Genomic DNA, 23,401 nt, shown 5'->3' with positions numbered 1-23,401 from the left:
GTCTCCGGCCGGCAGGAATTGTAGGTGGGGGGTGTGAATGTCCAGCGCTCTCTCCACCCTCAATACCACGACTGAGATGCCCTTGAGCAAGGCACCGAACCCCCAACTGCTCCCCGGGGGAAATATGTTTAGTATTTAAATAACTGCTTTCTATTTGAATATATTTTAAAATGTAATTTATTCCTGTGATTTCAAAGCTGAATTTTTAGCTCAAAAAACATTTATTATTATTATTATTGAAAACAGTCGAGTAGAATTTTTCATGTTACTTTGATGAATACAAAGTTCAGAACAGCATTTATCTGAAATAGAAATCTTTTGTAACATTATAAATGTCTTTATCATCATTGCTAAATAAAAGTATTAATTTATATAATACCCCCCTCAAAAAAAAAATAAAAAAATAAAAATAAAAATAAATAATTATACTGACTCCAAGCTAAAAAAAAAAAAAACTTATTTCAGATAAATGCTAATATTTTGATCTTTGTATTCATTAAAATAATCCTGAAAAAAATTACTCAACTATTTTAAATATTTATAATAATAATGATTAAAAAATGTTTCTTGAGCAGCAAATCAGCATGTTAGAAAGATTTCTGAAGGATCATGTGACACTGAAGACTGGACTAATGCTGAAAATACAGCTTTACATCACAGAAATAAATTACATTTTAAAATATATTCAAATAAAGCAGTTATTTTAAATAGTAAACATATTTCACAATATTACTGCTTTTGCTGCATTTTGGATCAAATAAATGTAGGCTTGGTGAGCAGAAGAGAATTCTTTAAAAACATTAAAAAATCTTATTGTTCAAAAACTGCTGATTGGTAATGTACACTTTATTTTTTTCTCATTTTTTCTAAACTAAACTATTGTTAAGGTTAAAGTAACAATTGGTTTGTATACATATTAGACCATTTTTATAATAACGTTATATCGATTCATTTTTGTTAATTATAATTTAAAAAAGAGCAATTGAGTAAATATTTAAATGTAATTTTTGCTAAATTCTCTCTATTTTTCTCAAGTTTATGGACAGACACTGGGTGGATTTTCTTTTATGTGACAATGTTTTCTAGCCGCGGTTGAAACACTCATTGAGTGATTGCATGAGACACTATACAGTCAGTAAGTTGTAGTGTATCTTTCAGCATGGATCGGATGTTCATTAAATGTTAACTTCATGCTAATAAGATGCACTCCTGCTTCGCTTGAACTTAAAAAGCGGGAGCACGCATGATCCGTCACGCCAGCCACTGAACAGCCCCAAAACTGTTTTTATCGTTTGAAATTCTTAATAAAACTAACAGAATTTGAACGCTGAGACTTTGTTTCATGTTATTATAAGTGGCCTGTTCTGTCGTGTCCGTCAGCTCATTGTCTATGTCCTCTCTGCTCTGTGGCGCGAGAGCGTGCGCGTGAGAGGCTGGAAATGGACGAGACGAAGCACGAACACCAAACGCGTCACATCCTTGAGTTCGAGGCTAAAATAAACGCTTATTTCAGTACGATTAAACAAAGAAAATGAAATCGTAACATATTAATTTTTGGGGTGGACACCCCTCTGGCTCCGCCACTGAGAAAATTCAGCAATATTTGCCAACCCTTTACGAAATGAAAAAATAAATAAATAAATAGTTAGACGCCAGACATTCATTTTCAGGAATGAAAACTACTACTGACCTTCTCGAATTTCTCAGATTTGAATGCCATTTACGTTATTCGTCACAATGTAGGCTATACACAATGTAGGCTATAGCAGGTGGCTCCGTGGCGCAATGGATAGCGCATTGGACTTCTAGGCGAATCTAGCGAAGAGATTCAAAGGTTGTGGGTTCGAGTCCCACCGGAGTTGCGTTTTAAGGGAAGTCGTGGCCTAATGGTTAGAGAGTCGGACTTGTAATCCGAAGGTTGCGGGTTCGAGTCTCGGGCCAGCAGGGATTGTAGGTGGGGGGTGTGAATGTACAGCGCTCTCTCCACCCTCAATACCACGACTGAGGTGCCCTTGAGCAAGGCACCGAACCCCCAACTGCTCCCCGGGCGCAATAAAAAATGGCTGCCCACTGCTCCGGGTGTGTGTTCACGGTGTGTGTGTGTTCACTGCTGTGTGTGTGTGTGTGTTCACTGCTGTGTGTGTGCACGTTGGATGGGTTAAATGCAGAGCACGAATTCCGAGTATGGGTACTTCACTATCACACTATCACTATACATAACATAGCAGTTTTCAGCAGACATGAGATAAGAGTTAAGGTGTATCTTTATATTGGCTTTCTTCCGTGATTTCACGTGTCTAAGAAAATGTTAAAAAATTTATTTAAAAAAAATCATTCTCAATCTTACTATAGAACATTGTAAATATGAAGACTTACATATGGTTTATATTATAGGCCTAATAAAAATATAACTTGCTTATTAATTCACATGCATTAGCCTATTTTATATAGACACTGGTGGTTACAAGTTTGATATAATTAAAGCCTTTATTTATTTATTTGAAAGAAGATTGAATTTATTTGATCAAAAATACAGTAAAACAATAATATTATGAAATATTACACTTAAAATACTGGTTTTCTATTTGGGGTGTTTTAAAATGTAATTGATTTTTGTGATCAAAACTGAATTTTCAGCATCATTACTCCAGTCTTCAGTGTCCCTTCAGAAATCATTCTAATGCTGCTTAGTTTGCTGCTTAATTATTATCAGTTATTATTTGTGATCAATTATTAATAATGGTTTTATTATTGGTTTAATGGTTCTCAGTTAAAGAACAACATTTATTTGAAATATAAGTACTTAGTAATATGTGTAAATATCTTTACTGTCACTTAAATCAATTTAATCAAAGTCCTTTTTTGTATTCTATAATCTTCGATTTAATGCAACATTGTTGAAGAAAGATATGAATTTATATTTTTTAAACTTATCCAAGACTGAATGGTATCACGGTTTCCACAAAAATATGAAGCAGCAACTGTTTTCAACATAGATAATAATCAGAAATGTTTCTCGAGCAGTAAATCAGTATATCAGAATGATTTCTGAAGGATCATGTGACACTGAAGACTGGAGTAATGATGCTGAAAATACAGCTGCGCATCACAGCAATCAACTATATTTTACTATATATTCACATAGAAGACAGCTATTTTAAATTGTAACATTATATATTTCACAGTACTGTTTACTGTCAAGTTCCTGCAAAAGGACAAATACGACCAATAGAAAGGCACCATAAAAACAGTCTGCATTCTGAACTATTGAAGTCTTCTAGACGATACCAGAGCATTGTGTCATATGGACTGATAATATAGTTATTTAACTTTAGTGATAGTAAACTGTCCCTCGTAAAAATTCTTCAACATTATTTCCTATTTGCCATATAGACCAGAAAAGACTAATGTAAAGAAGTATGCCACTCATTTATGGTGTTGTGTGTTGCGGATCGGGTTTGGTGGGCCGCTCTGTGCCAAAAAGTCCAGGGCCACTTTTTGACCCCAGTCCACCCTTGATAGCACATACTTTTGAAAGAGATTTAACAAACATAATTGAATTACGAGACAACAAGACCCTTTTAACAAAGAAATAACGTTTATAATAATGGTAATGTAAGAATTACAGAACCTCAGACACTTTGAACTCCTGAGATGGACAACACACACACAGTGCATTAACATACAGACATCTGTCTCCACATCCCACTGAGAGAGAATGCAAGAAAACTCCTCTCTCACATATGCATCAGTTCTTTTCATCCCCTCTTCCCCTCACCCATCCTTCCCTTCACTCATCTCACTCAGAATGGTCAATAGTAGAATATAATGTTCTACATGAATTCAAATGATATTTACAGTCATGTTTGGTATCATTTGAATTGTCTCAGGGCGACTGGTACAATGGTCTCATTCTTACAAGAAGTAAACAAAAAGATAATAAAGATCCTAAGAGTTCAGAGATATTTTGCACACTGTAGAGGGTGGGTCAGTTCCCAGTACCTTTCATGCAAATTACCTTCTGTCCCAAAAGGTGCTAACTCGACTTGATCAAAGCAAATTCAAATTGTTAGTTCCTGTCTGCATTTCGGGGGATGTTTATCTTGGTCAGAGTACTTAAGGAAATGTTGCAAAAGGATCGGGGCGATTCTGTAACCAGAAGCCCGTAGTGTGTGTCTCTCAATACTTCACACTATGTATTTCTAGAAAGTCAGGTATGCATCCTTTACTCGTAGATTTATCTTTGAGAATTCGATGTTTTGTATTGATATGATTTGATCTCTTTGAATTGCTGTGTAATTGACATAACACATACAGTATTTACCTGACTGATAATAAATTGTTACATTTGACCTTATTCTGTTTTACTCTGTAATTATTGACTCTAGTAGATTACGTTGCATCCTTGTTTAAGACATGAGCAACCGAATGAACGAGTAAACATAAAGTCAAGAGTTAACTAGAATAATCAAATATCAGAAGAATACTAATTAGAAATAGACAAGCAATCAATTTGCATTTCAAGCTAAATACGAGGTCATAATAAAATGGAGTTAGATTAGAGTTTAACTTAAATTGAAGAACTTTGCACATTGAAAAGACCGAACACGCAGGAAACCTTCATCCACCATTGGATACCTTCTTTGGGTCAAATGGGTGGACCTTACAGTAATAACGTTTAAAAAGCAGGCTATTATGCATTGTGTTCAATATATGGGATATATATAGCTGAAAGCATCCTGGTGGTGACACACAAGATCTGAGCTAGACTGAATACATTTCTTTTGCTTTATTCATTAATTAATCATTTGATGTGCAGGTACTACGATATGATATACTCGGATATAAAAATAAAGCAAATTATGAATTAGGGGTGGTGGATGGCGCAGTGGATAAGACACATGCCTTTGGTGTGAGAGACCCGGGTTCGAATCCACTGTGAGACACCAATGTGTTCCTGAGCAAGACACTTAACCCCTAGTTGCTCCAGAGGCGTGCGACCTCTGACATATATAGCAATTGTAAGTTTGGATAAAAGCGTCAGCTAAATGTAAAAATGAATAAAAGTCCACTAAACAGCACACAAAATATAAACAACAACAGTCATATAAATTTCTTTAACAACATGAGAATCAGATTTGAAAGTTACTTGTTTAGACAGTCATTCACCAAAAGCAATCAAAAGTTTAAACAAATTCCAACAAAAGACATAAATCACAGTTTTTATTATCAGTTTCTCCTCATACATTACAAACATATTTTGATTAATTTGTTAAATCCGTTAACACACCTGAGATTTTAGGAAATAAGCAACATAATATCATTTTTCTGTTTCACAATGCTTAGATGTGATATGGCAATATTATTTACATATTTACACGACGCAGTTTCACTGTTGTGTTATTTTGCAATCCAATCCCAGGATAGAGCGGCTGAATGAATGTGGTCTGGACTCTGTGGATGAGACTCATTGTGTCAGAGACACTTAAAAATGACAGCGTCCCTGCACTGTGATCCACATACACTCCTATTTTACGGCTGGACACTACAGGGAGTACAGTCCGTATGGTATTGTGTCTAAATGAGCAACTGGAGTCACAGCAGTACAATCTCCAGGACTGATCATTATATCCAAATCGACTATCACCACTCTTTCCCTTCCTCTTGATGCTCTTATATGCCACTGCTATATGGACACCCTCATTACCGCCGTACTCGATCTCCCAGTAACAGCGTCCACTGACACTCTCCCGACACAGTGCCTCTATCCAATAGTCAAATCTGTCTAGATGATTGGGATATCTGTAATTACAGCTGGTGGAAGTGATCACTGTGTTGTCCTCAGACAGACGGAGACTTGAATACGTTGTGTTTGAATCAAACGTGAATGGATGGAAATCTGATGAAAATAAACACATGATCTGCATGTAAATAATAAAGTATGACTTTAATAATTAACATAATAAATTAGTTGAGTATTTTAGTAAGATTAATAAAGATGGGAAAAAGTTTTCATGCGTCACTCATTTAGCAGGTATTCCAGAAAGCATTAACAATTAACCTTTCATAAAACCAGTATACTTGCATGCTTTCATCAGTCCTTGACAACTGATTTGGAATTGCCTCAATTCCCCCCAAAGTTTGTGTTTTCCTAAGGCATTCACAGCTATGTAAATGAATGCTAACAAGACAAGAATGCTATACTTCAGTTTTAGATTTTATTGACTTTGAACAAGCTCCTCGCTATAAGGTAGCCCTATTGTGTGCACATACACTGACATACACACTCTAGATGCTGTTGTTGAAAGAAATGGTCATACTGTTACTTCAACAAATGATTTTTTTCACCAAATCTTTTTATTTTCTTTCTTTAGTTATCTGAAGCTATAGTGTTAGTGGACTTTCACGTCACGTCTTTTGCACACTCACGTTTCAAATCAAACCAATTCCTATCTAAATGAATGGGGGAATCTCAAAAACTGCCTGCTGAATTCACAATTAAATAACATATTTCAAATCGGCAACAAAATTTTAAATGATACTTAAAGAAAAAATCTTGACCAGGGGGGCATCAGGTACTCCCAGACAAAAACTATGGGTGCTCCAGAGGGGGAACGAAATGTCAAAAATTTGGATTATATTACAAAATACAAAAAAAAAACAAAAAAAAAGGCATCCACATCTAAGGTACTCGCATAGTTAGCCAAGTAAAAAGCCTTTATTCTAAAACAGGGCTGTAGTGCCTAGATGTGGATTTTTTTGTATTTTTCAATAGCATCCACTTTTCATTTTTGAAAATTTGAAATGAATTGGCCCATAAATGCTGTTCCTTATGCTCAAATATCGTTATAAAAAGCATATTTTTCTGACTAGAATGCGCATGTGCAGTCCTAAGCGGAAGTCTCAGGTTTCTATGGGGACTGGAGCTTCTAACAGCAGCTTCACTGATGCAATGACTTTACTAATCAGTGATTAGCTGTTTTATTCAGAAGGCAGGGCTATTCTGCCATATTGCACGTTGCAGTTTCTCTCATTCGTAATAGGAGTGAACTGGCTTTGTATATCTGTAGTCTTTGATATAACGCCTTTAGCATCAGTCGCTATGCACCTCTTGAGATCAGGGCAGTGAGGTTTACCTGTACAGATCTTTCTGGCCTCTGTTACACTAGCAGCAATAATACAACGCTTCAATCTCCTCCTCTAATGTTATGTTTAATGTGACGAATTGTGTGATTGCAGCAGGCTCACCAACTCAGTCATCCTGTGTACTGCTTCAACACGATTAAACTGACTTGTGTCCAATTGCTATGGTTCTGGAGCAACCCTTAGTAAAGTAATCATGTTTAATCACGTATATCTCTCAACATTGTTAGTGTTTGTGTGTGTTTTTAGAGTAACTCACATTGTAGAAACTCCTCTCTGGTCTCATACTCAGGAGCAATAATGACCTGGATGGTTTTCACTACAGACACCAAAACACATTTGCAGTTTGATTCTCATGTCAAGAGTTAATTCATATTTAATGAAAAATAAATGAAAAAAATAATAATTTCCCTAGAAATTTACCTGTTTCAGTTATCTTTTCTGTCTCCTCTTTGCAGAACTGCTGCAGTTTGTCTCTAAATTGAGAGACAGATTTCACCACATCATTGAATGTCAGATGAGGACTGACACTGTAAGCGTCTGTAGATCCAGAGAGGGAGACAGTGGCAGACGACAAACTCTACAGACACAAGCACAAACACAATGTAATCACAAAAGCCTGCTGAAGTCCTCAGTGTTTGAGAAGATCTGTTACCTGGAGGAAATGAACATGATCCTGTGTTTCTGAAAGATGCTTCAGCTCAGCGTCTCTCCTCTTCAGCTCATTGATCTCCTTCTCCAGTCGCTGCAGTTTTATTTCAGCTCGACCCACTGCAGCTCTTTCCTGATCTCTGATCAGGTGTGTTACCTCAGAGCGACGTTTCTCAATGGAGCGGATGAGTTCAGTGAAGATGCTCTCACTATCCTCCACTGCTGTCTGTGCAGAGCGCTGTTATAAGACACACATTACAATCAGCTCATGATTGTTTCTTTCTGTCCTATAATCCTCAAAGAATGGATGGTAAATGCTGATATAACTGTATATACTAATTTCATTAAAATCTCTGCCAGTGCCAGTCCTCTCTGTACGCAAATTGCACTTATTCTCAAATATAATTTCCAAGCTCATTCATTTATAGGGGAGACTGAACTCAATGGATACATAAAAAAAGCTCAACTCAATAATGCTCTCATTGGAAATGTGCCATTTTATTGTTCAGTTCAAAGTGGGAAAAGAAAGTAGAACATTAGGATTACTCACGATAAGAGTTTAAAAGGCAAGTAACAAATGGAATTAAATTTTATCACAGGGCAACTTTGTGGTAGAAGATGACTGTCAATCCTTGTTTATTCTGGGGGTAATGTTACAATGTGTTCATGCATTTACTGTATGGTCATATCTGATTAGTATTAAGTATATCCTGGGTAATTTCCAATGTTTTTTTTTTTTGGTCGGGTTTTACCGTTTGTTGGCCGAACTAATCTGCTGAGATTATCATCACTAGCCACACTAGTGTTACATCCAAGTGTGTCTCACATGTCATGAAAAGTGAAGCTGCGGGGTCTTTGATCGCCCCCTGGTGGTTGGCTGCAGTACAGGTCATAAACCCCGCCCTCTCCATGTAAACGAATGGGACTTGAGTCATAACAAAAAAATTAATTACACTTCCAATACAATTTTCCGAAATATGATTTTGGTCATTTAAGGTAGTTGTTACCACGCTGATATATGTTCAATTGTTCGTTTTTGTGGTAAGTTTGATTTTAGCTAGTAATTTGATGCTATAAAAAGGGGGCGTGTCGTTACGGTTGATTGGGTCTGCGGGAGTTTGGTTCCGCCTCACGACTCTACTGCGCAGACTCTGGCTCCAAATGACATCATTTACTCACAATGGCAGCGGCCATACTGAGATGTATTTGCATTTATTCCACTTGCTCTTTTTAAATCTCACCTTATGAGATGCCACAGCTTCCCTCAGCTCCTGAATGTCTTCCTCTTTCTTCTGGATTTTTTGGTTAAGTTTAATCTGTGTCTCCCCCAAATGTTTCTGCATGAAACACAAAAACTTGAGGTTCAGGTTTTCCTCGGGATGCTGTAAATCACCAGACTCTTCCATATTTATCTGAGTTAATGTCCTAACCAGTCTAACAGCACTAATGTGTTCGTTATTTCTTTCTTCTTTTTCACTGTAAAGACAATAAATCTCAAAGACCACACGCTTTTTGAGATGATACCGAATATCTCCCACTTATACAAGTACACAGACACTCAACCAATAGATGGCACTAAAATTAGCTAATTTAGAGATGGTCCTCACTACAGAACACAAGATCCAGGGGGCATGGTTGGATCTAGATCCAACTCCTCCCACCTTACATATACCTGAACCTACCCGTCGCCACCCCTAAACCTACCATTCTCCACCCCCTAGATGTGGATCCAACCCCGCCCCCTGGATCTTTGTTCTGCAGTGAGGGCTACTGCTAATTTATGTTTCTGCTGATAACTCAGGAACTGCATTAGTCAATCAGTTTTTAATCAAGTGCCCTTAAATATGATCATATGGATTTCCATTGCCTTGGAAACTTACCTGTTTCTCTGTCCGCGCTGCTGCAGTTGATACAGTGTCATGATTTTTGTGTTCATCCACCAAACACAGCATACAGATGCATCGCTGGTCGGTACGGCAGTAAATTTCCATCATTTTACCATGTCGAGGGCAGATCATCTCCTGCAGGCGTCCAGTGGCGTCCGTCAGATGGTGTCCTTTACCTCTGAAGAGATTCTCGTGCTGTTCAAGGTGATTTTGACAGTAAGAGCTTCGACAGTCCAGACACGATTTCACTGCTTTCTGTTTAATTTCAGTGCAGGAGTCGCACTGAACTCCAGATCCAGTGTGAACAGGAACAGGAGCAGATTGGAGTCTCGTCTTTTTGAGTTTCTCCACCATTTCAGAAACCACCATGTTCTTACCTAAAACTGGTCTTGGTGTGAAGGACTGTTTGCATAAAGGACATCTGTAGGTTCCCTTCTGATCGTCCTGATCCCAGACATCTGTGATGCATTTCTTACAGCAATTGTGTCCACAGGGAATCGTCACTGGATCCTGCAGTAGATCCAGACACACTGGGCAGCTGAACTGATCCTGATTCACTGATATATTAGTTTCTGCCATTTCACTGTAAATGAACAGAGAGATGATACACACTGCAGCTCAACAGTTCATTTCCTCCTTACGGGAGGGTTTATAACTTCCTGATTACGTTCTTGCGAAACAGGTTTTTCTGTTGGGTGTGACTTACTGTGGTTACTGTAGTGTTTTTTAATGATATGTTTTGCAATATATGCACTGTCAGAAAAAAGGTACAAAAGCTGTGACTGTGGTACCATTTAAAATATGGCAACACAATTAATCGAAATCAGATCATGATTAAATCGCGATTAAACCATTTAGTGCGATTATGAAATCGCGAAAGCTGTTATGTGCGGTCATATACAGGGTTGGCATTGTTAAAGTCAGCAAAACCGAAACCAACATATTAAACATCTCTAAAAACTTCTAAAACAGCACCAAAACTAGCCAAATACAGTCAACTGTGAACTCACAAGTTGATTTTAGAGTCTGAAACTAACCTGTCTCTGAAAAAAAAATAATCACCACAAACAATTTTGTTTTCTGCGCCTGCTGATTTTTGATTGACTCTTCAGTAAGATGAAGGACAAATGATCCATCGATTAATCTTCAGGTATTTGAGGCGTTTCCAAGCATTATAGGCTGCTGATCCGTGATAAGAAGAGATGTAAACTCTGACACTTTTTTAACTTTTGTATATAGACCAGGTGACTCTACGGGGAGCACAAAGTTCATGTTCATATAAGCAAAAATAAAAGCACGTGTTTTACTTTTAATTTGTAGATGCCTCATATTTTATATTATTACACATGAAGTTTTGTGTGTGTTTGTTTGTTTTACAGGAAAGCAGCCAGAGATTCACCGCACCATCAAAATAATCCAACTGAGGTGTGTAGACCAAAAAAAGTTTGAAAAGAGTCTGAAGAAGATCCACACACTCTCAAACATCAAAAAGAATCACAACTGAGATGATAACATTTAGAGCAATTTACTGAATAAAAACAAGGCCTTGCACATTATGATTTTATCTTTGATTATATTTTCTGGGCAATACAATTTTGAGCAGAGTTGTCTCTGTACTAATTCTGTGCATGTCACTAAGAATTTGAGCAATCATCACATAAAGAGCAAGACCACAAGACGAACAATCAGATTTACAGAAAATAGCTATATGAAGATGAAGAGCCTGATATGTTAATGTATGCATGTAAATAATACCACATTAGATGTAATACGAATCAGGTCCTTCTCAAAAAATTAGCATATTGTGATAAAGTGCATTATTTTCTGTAATGTACTGATAAACATTAGACTTTCATATATTTTAGATTCATTACAACACAACTGAAGTAGTTCAAGCCTTTTATTGTTTTAATATTGATGATTTTGGCATACAGCTCATGAAAACCCAAAATTCCTATCTCAAAAAATTAGCATATTTCATCCGACCAATAAAAGAATGGCCATTATGTTCATTTATGCACTCAATACTTGGTCGGGAATCCTTTTGCAGAAATGACTGCTTCAATGCGGCGTGGCATGGAGGCAATCAGCCTGTGGCACTGCTGAGGTGTTATGGAGGCCCAGGATGCTTCGATAGCGGCCTTAAGCTCATCCAGAGTGTTGGGTCTTGCGTCTCTCAACTTTCTCTTCACAATATCCCACAGATTCTCTATGGGGTTCAAGTCAGGAGAGTTGGCAGGCCAATTGAGCACAGTAATACCATGGTCAGTAAACCATTTACCAGTGGTTTTGGCACTGTGAGCAGGTGCCAGGTCGTGCTGAAAAATGAAATCTTCATCTCCATAAAGCTTTTCAGCAGATGGAAGCATGAAGTGCTCCAAAATCTCCTGATAGCTAGCTGCATTGACCCTGCCCTTGATAAAACACAGTGGACCAACACCAGCATCACTGACTGTGGGTACTTGACACTGGACTTCAGGCATTTTGGCATTTCCCTCTCCCCAGTCTTCCTCCAGACTCTGGCACCTTGATTTCCGAATGACATGCAAAATTTGCTTTCATCCGAAAAAAGTACTTTGGACCACTGAGCAACAGTCCAGTGCTGCTTCTCTGTAGCCCAGGTCAGGCGCTTCTGCCGCTGTTTCTGGTTCAAAAGTGGCTTGACCTGGGGAATGCGGCACCTGTAGCCCATTTCCTGCACACGCCTGTACACGGTGGCTCTGGATGTTTCTACTCCAGACTCAGTCCACTGCTCCCGCAGGTCCCCCAAGGTCTGGAATCGGTCCTTCTCCACAATCTTCCTCAGGGTCCGGTCACCTCTTCTCGTTGTGCTGCGTTTTCTGCCACACTTTTTCCTTCCCACAGACTTCCCACTGAGGTGCCTTGATACAGCACTCTGGGAACAGCCTATTCGTTCAGAAATGTCTTTCTGTGTCTTACCCTCTTGCTTGAGGGTGTCAATGATGGCCTTCTGGACAGCAGTCAGGTCGGCAGTCTTACCCATGATTGCGGTTTTGAGTAATGAACCAGGCTGGGAGTTTTTAAAAGCCTCAGGAATCTTTTGCAGGTGTTTAGAGTTAATTAGTTGATTCAGATGATTAGGTTAATAGCTCGTTTAGAGAACCTTTTCATGATATGCTAATTTTTTGAGATAGGAATTTTGGGTTTTCATGAGCTGTATGCCAAAATCATCAATATTAAAACAATAAAAGGCTTGAACTACTTCAGTTGTGTTGTAATGAATCTAAAATATATGAAAGTCTAATGTTTATCAGTACATTACAGAAAATAATTAACTTTATCACAATATGCTAATTTTTTGAGAAGGACCTGTACATGCATATGATTCTGCATTAATAAAAAAATAATTAAATTAAATTAATAAAAAAAATAAACTAATTTAAAATAAACTGTGATTTAATTGTTCAGATGGCATAGTTTCACTGTTGTATCATTTTCTAGTCCAAAAAGTGCATAGAGCGGCTGAGTGAATGTGGTCTGGACTCTGTGGATGAGACTCATTGTGTCAGAGACGCTGTAGAAGGACAAAATCCCTGAGCTGTGATCCACATACACTCCTATTCTACTGCTGGACACTGCAGAAAGTTTAGTCTCTATGTTACTGTGCCAGAATGAGCAACAGTCTGGAGAGCAGAACAAACTCCAGGATTGATCATTACGTCCAGCTGCACTGTCAGGACCCTCTTCCTTCCTGCTGATGCTCTTGTACGTCACTCCTATATCTACTCCTAACCTCCCATCTCCGCTCCACTCCACCTCCCAGTAACAGCATCCAGTCATACTCTCTCTACACAGCGCCTCGGTCCAACAATCAAATCTGTCTGGATGATCAGGATTTGGCTGGTATTTGTCAGCAAAAGTCAACAGTGTGTTTCCCTCAGACAGATGGAGCCAATTATTAACTGAGTTTGGATCCAGAGTCAACAGGTGGAAATCTAAAGAAGATACATGCATAATTATTTTGAATCTTTGCTAAATGTGCAAAAACAAGCATTTAACTGGTAACATACTGTCTATGAACAGTAATGTATTACCGAACTGTTTTACAGTTATCATGACAAGCATTTGCACCCGTGAACTCTATTAAGCATGTGTTGAATGTTTTAAAAGTTCAATATTGAATATTGTTGTATAAAATGGCTTGTTTGTTGTATGAAATTCTCAGCAACCAAATGTGTTTTTCACTATGAAGCACCGTTATTGATTGTCACTGCATGTGCACTAATTAATAATAACATTTGTATATTATTTGAAGCCTGCCGATTTACAAAAACAAGTGAAAAGAATCATATAGCATTAACTTAGTAAAAAAAAACCTCCATTAAAGTGGGTTTAGACTTTGTGCTTTGATAGTAACTCACACTGTAGAAACTCTTCTCTGGTCTGATATTCAGGAGTCAGAAGGACCTGTACGGTTTTCACTATATCAAAACACATCTGCAGTTTAATTCTCGTGTCAAGAGGATATTATAACAACAACTGTTTTTATATTTATTGAATGGCACTAAACATATTTCTGACAATAAATGAAGTCCAGAAACCTCTAGAAGACATCTTCTCTGCTTTCTCTTTGCAGGACTGCTGCAGTTTGAAACTGATTTCTCGACATCATCATCAATGACAGAGGAGAGCTGACTGTGAAGACATCTGTAGATCCAGAAGAAACTCAACAAACAAAAATACAGGATCAACATAGAATGATTTCTGAAGTATCTGTGACACTGAGAGTCGCCTAATGATACTGAAAATTCAGCTTTGATCACAGCAATAAATAACATTTTAAATATATGTTTAAAAGCACTTTTAAATTTGAAATTGTAATAATCAATTTGAACAAATTAATGCTGTTAAACAGATCCAAACATTATGTTTTTAATCTCAGATCGCTTTAAACACTGAATGGCCAACGATTAAAATATCCTGTGGCCCGGTTTCATAGACAGGGCTTAGCCTAAGCCAGGATTAAGCCATAGTTCAATTAGGACATTTAAGTAATTTTCAGTGTTGAGTACTCGAGACTCAGACTCAGTCTTGAACTTGGTCTCGAGACCATATTTTAAAGGTCTCTGTCTTGTCATGAACTTGTGTGCATTTTGACTTGGTATTGACCTGTACTCGAACATATTAGAAATCAGACTTATTCCCGAGTCCACTCGAGACCCAATCAAAATATTTCATGATTATTACTGTATGTTAAAATTTCTTTGATTGCTGTGATTGCTGATTTTGTGCACAGCATGCATGACTTGAGACTATTGTTAGTGCGAAGGCAGCAGGACTCAGGTCAGGATGTCATGTGGAGCCTCTTAACTATGTGTTGAAAATGTCTGTTACATCAGCTATTATTCAATTTGCATATAAGAGCCACAAAGGGTTCATATGCAGTAAGATGTTTTTAGACAAGAGCACTTAAGCTTAAAGGTTAAAAGTTATGTAAAAGTTGTTACAGTTGAACATGTACAGGTACAGTAATGTTATGTGGACAAGAGCACTAAATACTGACAGGTAGCAAGTCATAATTGTAATAAAATTACCTTTACAGCACTTTACTATGTGGCCTTTTTATAACAATGGCATGTTAAGAAAGGCCGAAGAGATTTAATGTTCATGTCGTTCTCACATCCTGAAAATTAAACGACCTAAATATATTTACACAAACAATGCATGCGTGTGAGGTCTAGAAATGCAGCTCCCAATGTTTTAGTGACTAAAAGTAACTTTAAACGTACAGTCAAATGAAATATTTGTCGTGTAGTGTAGGCCTACTTAAATTCTAGGCTATATGATGTTTATTTCCGTCAGCTTTGCTTCCGAGTCAACAAAACTGAAACTAACAGGATGACAAACACTCATAAAAACAGCGGCAGAACTTGAATAACCTCTGGATAAAGAGCAAACAGCATGTGAACTCACGGGTAACTCTAGAGAAGCGGCCCAGCTGAAATACCGCTCACCCAGAACGTGAAGACGAGGGGCCCTTAAATCAGTCGTTCCCAGGGCACCTAAAATCTGTCCCTGCTCTTAAGTCGAGGTATCAGCAGAAAATAACCACAAACAACGCATTCTGTGTCGGTCAATCTAAATGAAGGCATTTGTGGCGTTCCCAAGCTGCTGATCTGCGAAGCGTCACATATAAGCAGTAGAGCTTGAACTCTTGACACGTTTTGCTCGTATCTACATTAAAGTTACAAAGTTCATATCCAGTATCAATTACAGAGAATTACAGAGCTTGAACAGAGCACCTGAGTTAAAGAAATGCCTGCGTGAATTGTGCGTATTATGAACATGCAGAAAAAGACAATGTTAGTGGCAAGAATAAGTTTATGAACCCATTTTCAAAAGTTCACTCACTCTATGAATGATTACTCACTGTATTTAATGTATGTGAATTAAATTTAAAAGTATTGCACTAGATTTCCGTCGCGGCCCCAGTTTACTTTCAGTTTCATTCTCTGCTGCTATCTGAGTGGTAAATGTGCGTGCGTGCATGAATGTAATTGATTTATCTTTCTTTATTTGTCATATTGTGATAATGCTGCCGATGCATGTCTGATTGGTGTCATCAGTCCATAGTTCAGTTCATAGCCCAGAATGAATGCATAGATGTATAATGTTATGTTTACTGTATACAGTCTTCTGATATTTTATTTATTTCAGACTAAACCACATTTTGCCACCTCTGTTAATTTAATGACTGTACAATGCTGGATAAAGTGGCACATCCTGAAGAGATAAACCGTTGAACAATCATCTGTCTCCTGTCTCACTTCTTATGGGAGCTCCGTAGTGGGCTATTCCACCTAACTATAGAGAATACAATATATTCTCTTACAAGTACAATTGTGTGTTTGTGTGTTATTAGTTTAGCCAGATGTTTTTGTGGCGTTATACGAGCCTGTTTAAATGCTGAGGGAAAAATTCCAGTGTGAAGGGATGTATTAACGATGTGAGTGAGTGCAGATAGATGGAATAGGATCAAGCGGACAGGTAGTAGGATGACTGGAAAGGATGAGTTTAGAGACCTCTGCCTCAGAGAGTGGAGAGAAGGATGTGAACGAGTGTATGTTTGCTGGAAAGATATGTTTGATAGATTGTGGTGTGGAAAATTGTGCAGTGAGGTTTGTAATTTTATTAATGAAGAATGTGGCAAAGTCGTCAGCTGTTGGAGGTGATGAAGGAGGAGGAGGAGGAGGACAAAGGAGGGAGGAAAATGTTTTAAAGAGCATGCAAGAGTTAGGCGAATTGTTAATTTTGTCATGATAGTATGTTCTTTTAGCATATGTAACGGGTGCATTGTCTGTAGCAGCTTGTTGTATTACGTTTTTCTCTTTCCACACTCATTTACTCAACACAACAAATAGAAAGGGCACACAGGCAACAAATAAAGAGCTTTGAATGATTTTTGATTGTTTTTAGTGAGCACACAGCTGCAAGACATGTTGCTTTTAAAGACAGAATCTGATGATGATAGTTTAGGTCATTTTATACACGTGGTCACTACGTGACATAACTGACATTGTCTGTGCTGTGAGATTAGTACACTCTTCAAAATAAATGTTCTTCAAAAAGATTCTTCAAGAGATGCCATAGAAGAACCATTTTTTGTTCCACAAAGAACCATTCAATCAAAGGTTCTTTAAAGCACCATCTCTTTCACGAGTTTGCACTAACATATAATATGATTGAGCAATTTTAAGCATATTTGGTGTGTTATCCAGAGGAAGTGCTCCGAGCTCAGGATATAGAGCCCAAACCCAGAGAACTCCCACCTCATCCCAAGAATGGGATGAAATTAGATTAAGAGGAGTTGGGGTGGAGGTGGGATGCTGGAAAACTGCCATAGAACAGACGTGAGTTGGCTGTATATATATATATATATATATATATACACCTGATGTGCTTGTTAAGGTGATTAGCTGACGAGCTCCACCTGGGCCAGACTGATTATCTAATCGTGCTCCTCCCGAATCTTGTTAATAAAACATAACCTTCTTTCACCACAAAGAACTAAAGGTTCTTCAGATGTTAAAGGTTCTTTATGGAACCGTTTAGACAAAAAGGTTATTCTATAGCATCCAGTGCAGGAATCACACTGCACATCTCCAGATCCACTACGATGAACTGCAGGAGCAGCAGCTTGGAGTGTCATCTTCTTCAGTTTCTCCACCATTTTAGCAAGCACCACATTCTTACCTAAAACAGGTCTTGGTTTGAAGGTCTGTTTGCACTCAGGACATCTGTATGGCATTATAAAGCACCTTTATTTTTAAGAGTGTATGTACTGTAGCAGCAGTCATGATCACTGAAGGTGTTCCCATAGCATCAAATGCATCAGCACAGTGTTGATGTTCTCTCAAAAGGCAACTGAGCAGATTGTTGTCTCCGAGCGGAATCTGCGCATGTCAGTAAGCAGTCATGTAACCACATAAAGCATGCAGAATCTACAGAAAATATATATGAAGATGAGGAGCCTGATATATGATCGTGAAGTTGTCATGTAAATAATACCACATTATGCAATATTATTCAAACAAGCATATTTTATTTTTGATAGTGTGAATTATGTGAAATACAGAAGACAATGCTTTTGATATACAGAGGCAAGAATACATTTGTGAACCCTTTTTCTACATCTTACAATGTGAAGGATTATTAATAAAAATGTGAAAAGTACATTTATTAAGCATTTGTGTCAGTCTACAACTGTAAATTGAATTAAGATCAGACCAAATTTGATGAGTAATAAATGCAGAAATCCATATTTATTTCATCATTAGCTCTTACAGCCATTATTATACTGTTTGATGTGAAATTTGAATACATCTGTGATTATTGCACAGTCACTACTGGCATTTTTTACTAGAAAATAAGCCTCATGACATCTTATTGGTACTTCTCTTATCTTACATCTTATCTTATTGGTTCATCATGAGAAAATTCTAAACAACCTCCATAATGATTTACTTGGTTAGACGAAACAGTTTCACCTTTGAGTGTCTGTCAAATGTATACAGTGCATAGAGCGGCTGAGTGAATATAGTCTGGACTCTGTGGATGAGACTCATTGTGTCAGAGACGCTGTAGAAAGACAAAATCCCTGCGCTGTGATCCACATACACTCCTATTCTACTGGAGACACGGGTTACAGGAAGAACAGAATCAGTGTTATTGTGTGTAAATGAGCAGAAAGTGGGAGAGCAGTTCAATCTCCAGGACTGATTGTTACATCCAGCTAAAATCTCATTACTCTCTCCCTTCCTCTTGATGGTCTTATATGCCACTGATATACCCACTCCTGACGTCCCATCACCGCTCCACTCCACCTCCCAGTAACAGCGTCCCGTCACACCCTCTCTACACAATGCCTGCCACTGACGATCAAATCTGGCTGGATGATCAGGATAATGTTGATCTGTGTTTGCAAAAGTCAACACTGCGTTTCCCTCAGACAGATGGAGCCAGTTATTGACTGAGTTCAGATCCAGAGTCAACAGACGGGAATCTAATGGAGATAAACACATAATCGCTCATGACCTTCCATAATAAACAAATGGATAATATACCTATATACTGCTTTTATGTTTTTAAACCTAGAATAATCAATGAAACTTTTATCCATATCAACCGATCAAGAAGAATTTAATTTAAGACTGCAACTCAAAACTATTTTAACAGACTATAAAAAAACTAATGGAAAAGTATGGATCTGAAACAAAATTAATAATGAATTACTGTATTTTTTTGTTGCTTAAAAGCTTTTCATTCATGATAAAATAATAATACTTGTTGTGTTACAAAATGTCAAATATGGTTCATGTAAGATGTAAATCCTAATATTCACATCTAATCTATCAAAATTAATAGTTTTGTTCAATATTATTTCACTCGCTTTCACTGGTAATCTCTGTCTGAATGACATGCACATGCAAATATATGCTACATCAAGCACCTGAAGTCAGTTTGCTCACTGTTTTTAATGTCTGTACTCAAAAAAACAGCAACAATACTACAGCGAGAATAATAGTTACGCCCTCTTTCTTTGCGTATACATTTGGGCGGTGTTTTGCAAATCTTCCCACACCGTGACGTAGACATGTGGGGGTGTGTTTAAATGAGCTGTTTTAGGGGGGCATAGTCGAGTCTTAACTTTTATAAAGAATATCTCTTTGGTTTTGAGACTTTAGTCTTTGCAACTTCAGGGATCTTATCTATGCACAGACAGCTTATAACACTCCAAAGAGACAGGAAAACTTGAAATCGCATCATATGACCCTTTAAAACACAAATGTGTAAAACTAACAGGATTTTACATTTATGTGTGTTTTAGCAACTCACATCGTAGGAACTCCTTTCTGGTCTGATATTCAGGAGCGCCTATGATCTGGATGGTTTTCACTACAGACATCAAAACACATCTGCAGTTTAATTCTCACAGAGAAATTGAACTATTTATTTAATGAATGGCTCTGAACTCATTTCTGAGAATAAATGAGTATTTACCTGTTCCAGATATGTTTTCTATAGTCTCTCTGGAGAACTGGTGCAGTTTGTCTCTGAGTTGAAACACAGTTTTCACTACAGCATCAAAAGACAGATGACAATTGACAGCTAAACCTGTTAAATCGGGGATAGACCGCAAACTCTACAAACACAAAGATAAAAAACAAACTCCCTGTAAATACAGTAGCTGGTTGAAATCCTCAGTGTTCCTTAGTTCTCTATTACCTGAAGGAAATGAATATGATCATCTGTCTCTGAGAGCTGCTTCAGGTCAGCTTCTGTCCTCTTCAACTCATCAAGCTCCAGCTGCAATCGCGCCAGCTGTTCTTCAGCTCGACTCACTGCAGCTCTTTCCTGATCACTGATCAGCTGCATCACCTCAGAGCGACGTTTCTCAATGGAGCGGGTGAGTTCAGTGAAGATCCTCTCACTGTCCTCCACTACTGTCTGTGCAGAGCACTGTTATAGGACACACATACAGTCACACAGTGTCTTCAGTGGGACAACAGCATAAGAGCTCCAGCGCTGGAGGAAATCTGGAGGAAATAACTTTTCTTCTTCTCCAAACTCACCTTATGAGACTCCACAGCATCTCTCAGCTCCTGAAGATCTTTCTCTTTCTGCTGGATTATTTTCTGGAAGTTTCTCTGTTTTTCCACCACATGTCTCTGAACAAAACAAAACTATGTTTAAATCAAGTTGAATGTGAACACTAACGTACTAATGTTTTGGGTCCATAAGATTTTTAAATGTTTTGAAAGAAGTGTCGTTTACCAAGACTTTTTTTGATAAAAAAAATACAATAAAAACAGCTATATTGTGAATTTCTATTTAAAATGATTTCAAAACACTATTAATTACATCAGTGTCCCTGATTGAGAGAAAAATCATAATAAATGTGAGAAATGTCAGTACCTGTTTCTCTGTCCTCGCTGCTGCAGTTGATACAGTGTCATGATGTTTGTGCTCATCCACCGAACACAATGTACAAATACACTGCTGGTCAGTACGACAGTAAATTTCCAGCATTTTATCATGACGAGGGCAGATCATCTCCTGCAGTCGTCCAGTGGCGTCCATCAGATCGTGTTTTCTACCTCTAAAGAGATTCTCGTGCTGTTTAAGATGATTTTGACAATAAGAGCTTCGACAGTCCAGGCACGATTTCACTGCTTTCTGTTTAATTCCAGTGCAGGAATCACACTGAACATCTCCAGATCCACTACGATGAACTGCAGGAGCAGCAGCTTGGAGTGTCATCTTCTTCAGTTTCTCCACCATTTTAGCAAGCACCACATTCTTACCTAAAACAGGTCTTGGTTTGAAGGTCTGTTTGCACTCAGGACATCTGTAGATTCCCTTCTGATCTTCCTGATTCCAGCAGCTTGTGATGCAGCTCATACAGGAATTGTGTCCACAGGGAATCGTCACCGGATCCTTCAGCAGATTCAGACACACTGGACAGCTGAACTGATCCTCAGCCCATGAGATACTGGCTTCTGCCATTTCACTGTATTAACACAGAGAGAAAAAACACAATAATTGCTTCATTTATTAGTGCACGTAAGAAAGCAATTGCATGCTTTAGCGAGCATCAGCAACTACATGCACGCTTCCCACCTGGACCAAAACGCCCCCCCTAGAAATTCAAATGCCCCCCCAATGGAGGTGCCCTGGCGCTGGCTCTGTCCTAATTTACTAATTTACAGTCTGGGCTCTATAGTGTATGTAGAGCGCTCTAGCCACATTAGGCAATCAGAGCAGCTCTTTGAAGCTGCCAATTTCAGCATGCACCTTACTGATGACCCGTGATGTTATATTGTATCTCTGACCAGCGTGTGGTTAAATATTGTTATTATTATATAATTGTGCATTGACAGACAAATCACATTAAAGGTTCATGATGTATCAGTTAAAGAGATTAATCTGATAGAAGAACATGTTTTATTGCCAAACAGGCCAATTAATAGATATGTATACCAATATGTCAATTCAAGGGATATTGTAAAATTTTAATAAAAGTAAGAATAAAAAATAAACTCAACAAAAAATTAGCCCATCTCTGGTGTGTGCTGAACTCTCATATAAATTTGAAGGTTATGTATTCTTTGCACCTGTTCTGAACATAGAATGATGTTTTATGTGCAACAATAACTCCGTATTCATTGAAGGCAATATAGATACATAAACTCATTTTTATTCTATTTTTCCATACATTATGATTTAAAATGGTAAAGTCTACTTAAAATACCCTTTTCACCTTTTCATCTTTGTAATAATATTTCCCCGCTGTTTATCATAAATGATGTATTTTAAAAAGTTGGTGGTCAAAATTAAAACTGTTGGAGGATATAGATATGAATTATTTCTGACAAAAAGCAAAAGAGTATATGAATTACAATATGTACTGGGAAGTGTTTTTCTACATGTTTCAATTAAATTCTGCAGTGTTTATTATAAGGAGGCTTGAATCCCAAACTTATGCCGAGTTCACACTGCATGATTTTCTAAAACTGCATGAGTATCTGGAGTAGCAGTCAGTTGCTGCTGCGTTCACACTGCATGAGTATCTGGAGTAGCAGTCAGTTGCTGCTGCGTTCACACTGCATGAGTATCTGGAGTAGCAGTCAGTTGCTGCTGCGTTCACACTGCATGAGTATCTGGAGTAGCAGTCAGTTGCTGCTGCGTTCACACTGCATGAGTATCTGGAGTAGCAGTCAGTTGCTGCTGCGTTCACACTGCATGAGTATCTGGAGTAGCAGTCAGTTGCTGCTGCGTTCACACTGCATGAGTATCTGGAGTAGCAGTCAGTTGCTGCTGTGTTCACACTGCATGAGTATCTGGGGTAGCAGTCAGTTGCTGCTGTGTTCACACTGCATGAGTATCTGGAGTAGCAGTCAGTTTCTGCTGTGTTCACACTGCATGAGTATCTGGAGTAGCAGTCAGTTGCTGCTGCGTTCACACTGCATGAGTATCTGGAGTAGCAGTCAGTTTCTGCTGCGTTCACACTGCATGAGTATCTGGAGTAGCAGTCAGTTGCTGCTGTGTTCACACTGCATGAGTATCTGGAGTAGCAGTCAGTTGCTGCTGCGTTCACACTGCATGAGTATCTGGAGTAGCAGTCAGTTGCTGCTGCGTTCACACTGCATGAGTATCTGGAGTAGCAGTCAGTTGCTGCTGTGTTCACACTGCATGAGTAT

The 23,401-nt window shown here is 38.1% G+C and overlaps 1 protein-coding gene across 1 annotated transcript; it reads right to left on the bottom strand.

Annotated features, from left to right (window-relative positions):
• Positions 1-5,206: 5,206 nt before the first annotated feature.
• Positions 5,207-21,707, bottom strand: LOC306858968 (uncharacterized protein; the record flags this gene model as incomplete). The annotated part of the gene is made up of 13 exons (XM_079399780.1): positions 5,207-5,899; positions 7,403-7,462; positions 7,567-7,723; positions 7,799-8,032; positions 9,036-9,131; positions 9,675-10,263; positions 17,795-17,938; positions 18,714-19,203; positions 20,037-20,096; positions 20,202-20,343; positions 20,427-20,660; positions 20,774-20,869; positions 21,117-21,707. The coding sequence occupies 13 exons, from the start codon at positions 21,705-21,707 to the stop codon at positions 5,367-5,369; spliced, it is 3,426 nt and encodes a 1,141-aa protein (XP_079255906.1). The 3' UTR covers positions 5,207-5,366.
• Between the last annotated feature and the right edge of the window lie 1,694 nt (positions 21,708-23,401).

This window comes from Barbus barbus (assembly GCF_936440315.1).
Source record: "Barbus barbus genome assembly, chromosome: 3".
Lineage (NCBI taxonomy): Eukaryota > Metazoa > Chordata > Actinopteri > Cypriniformes > Cyprinidae > Barbus > Barbus barbus.
Note: the sequence above shows the minus strand (reverse complement) of the source record. Positions and strands in the feature narration are given on the sequence as shown.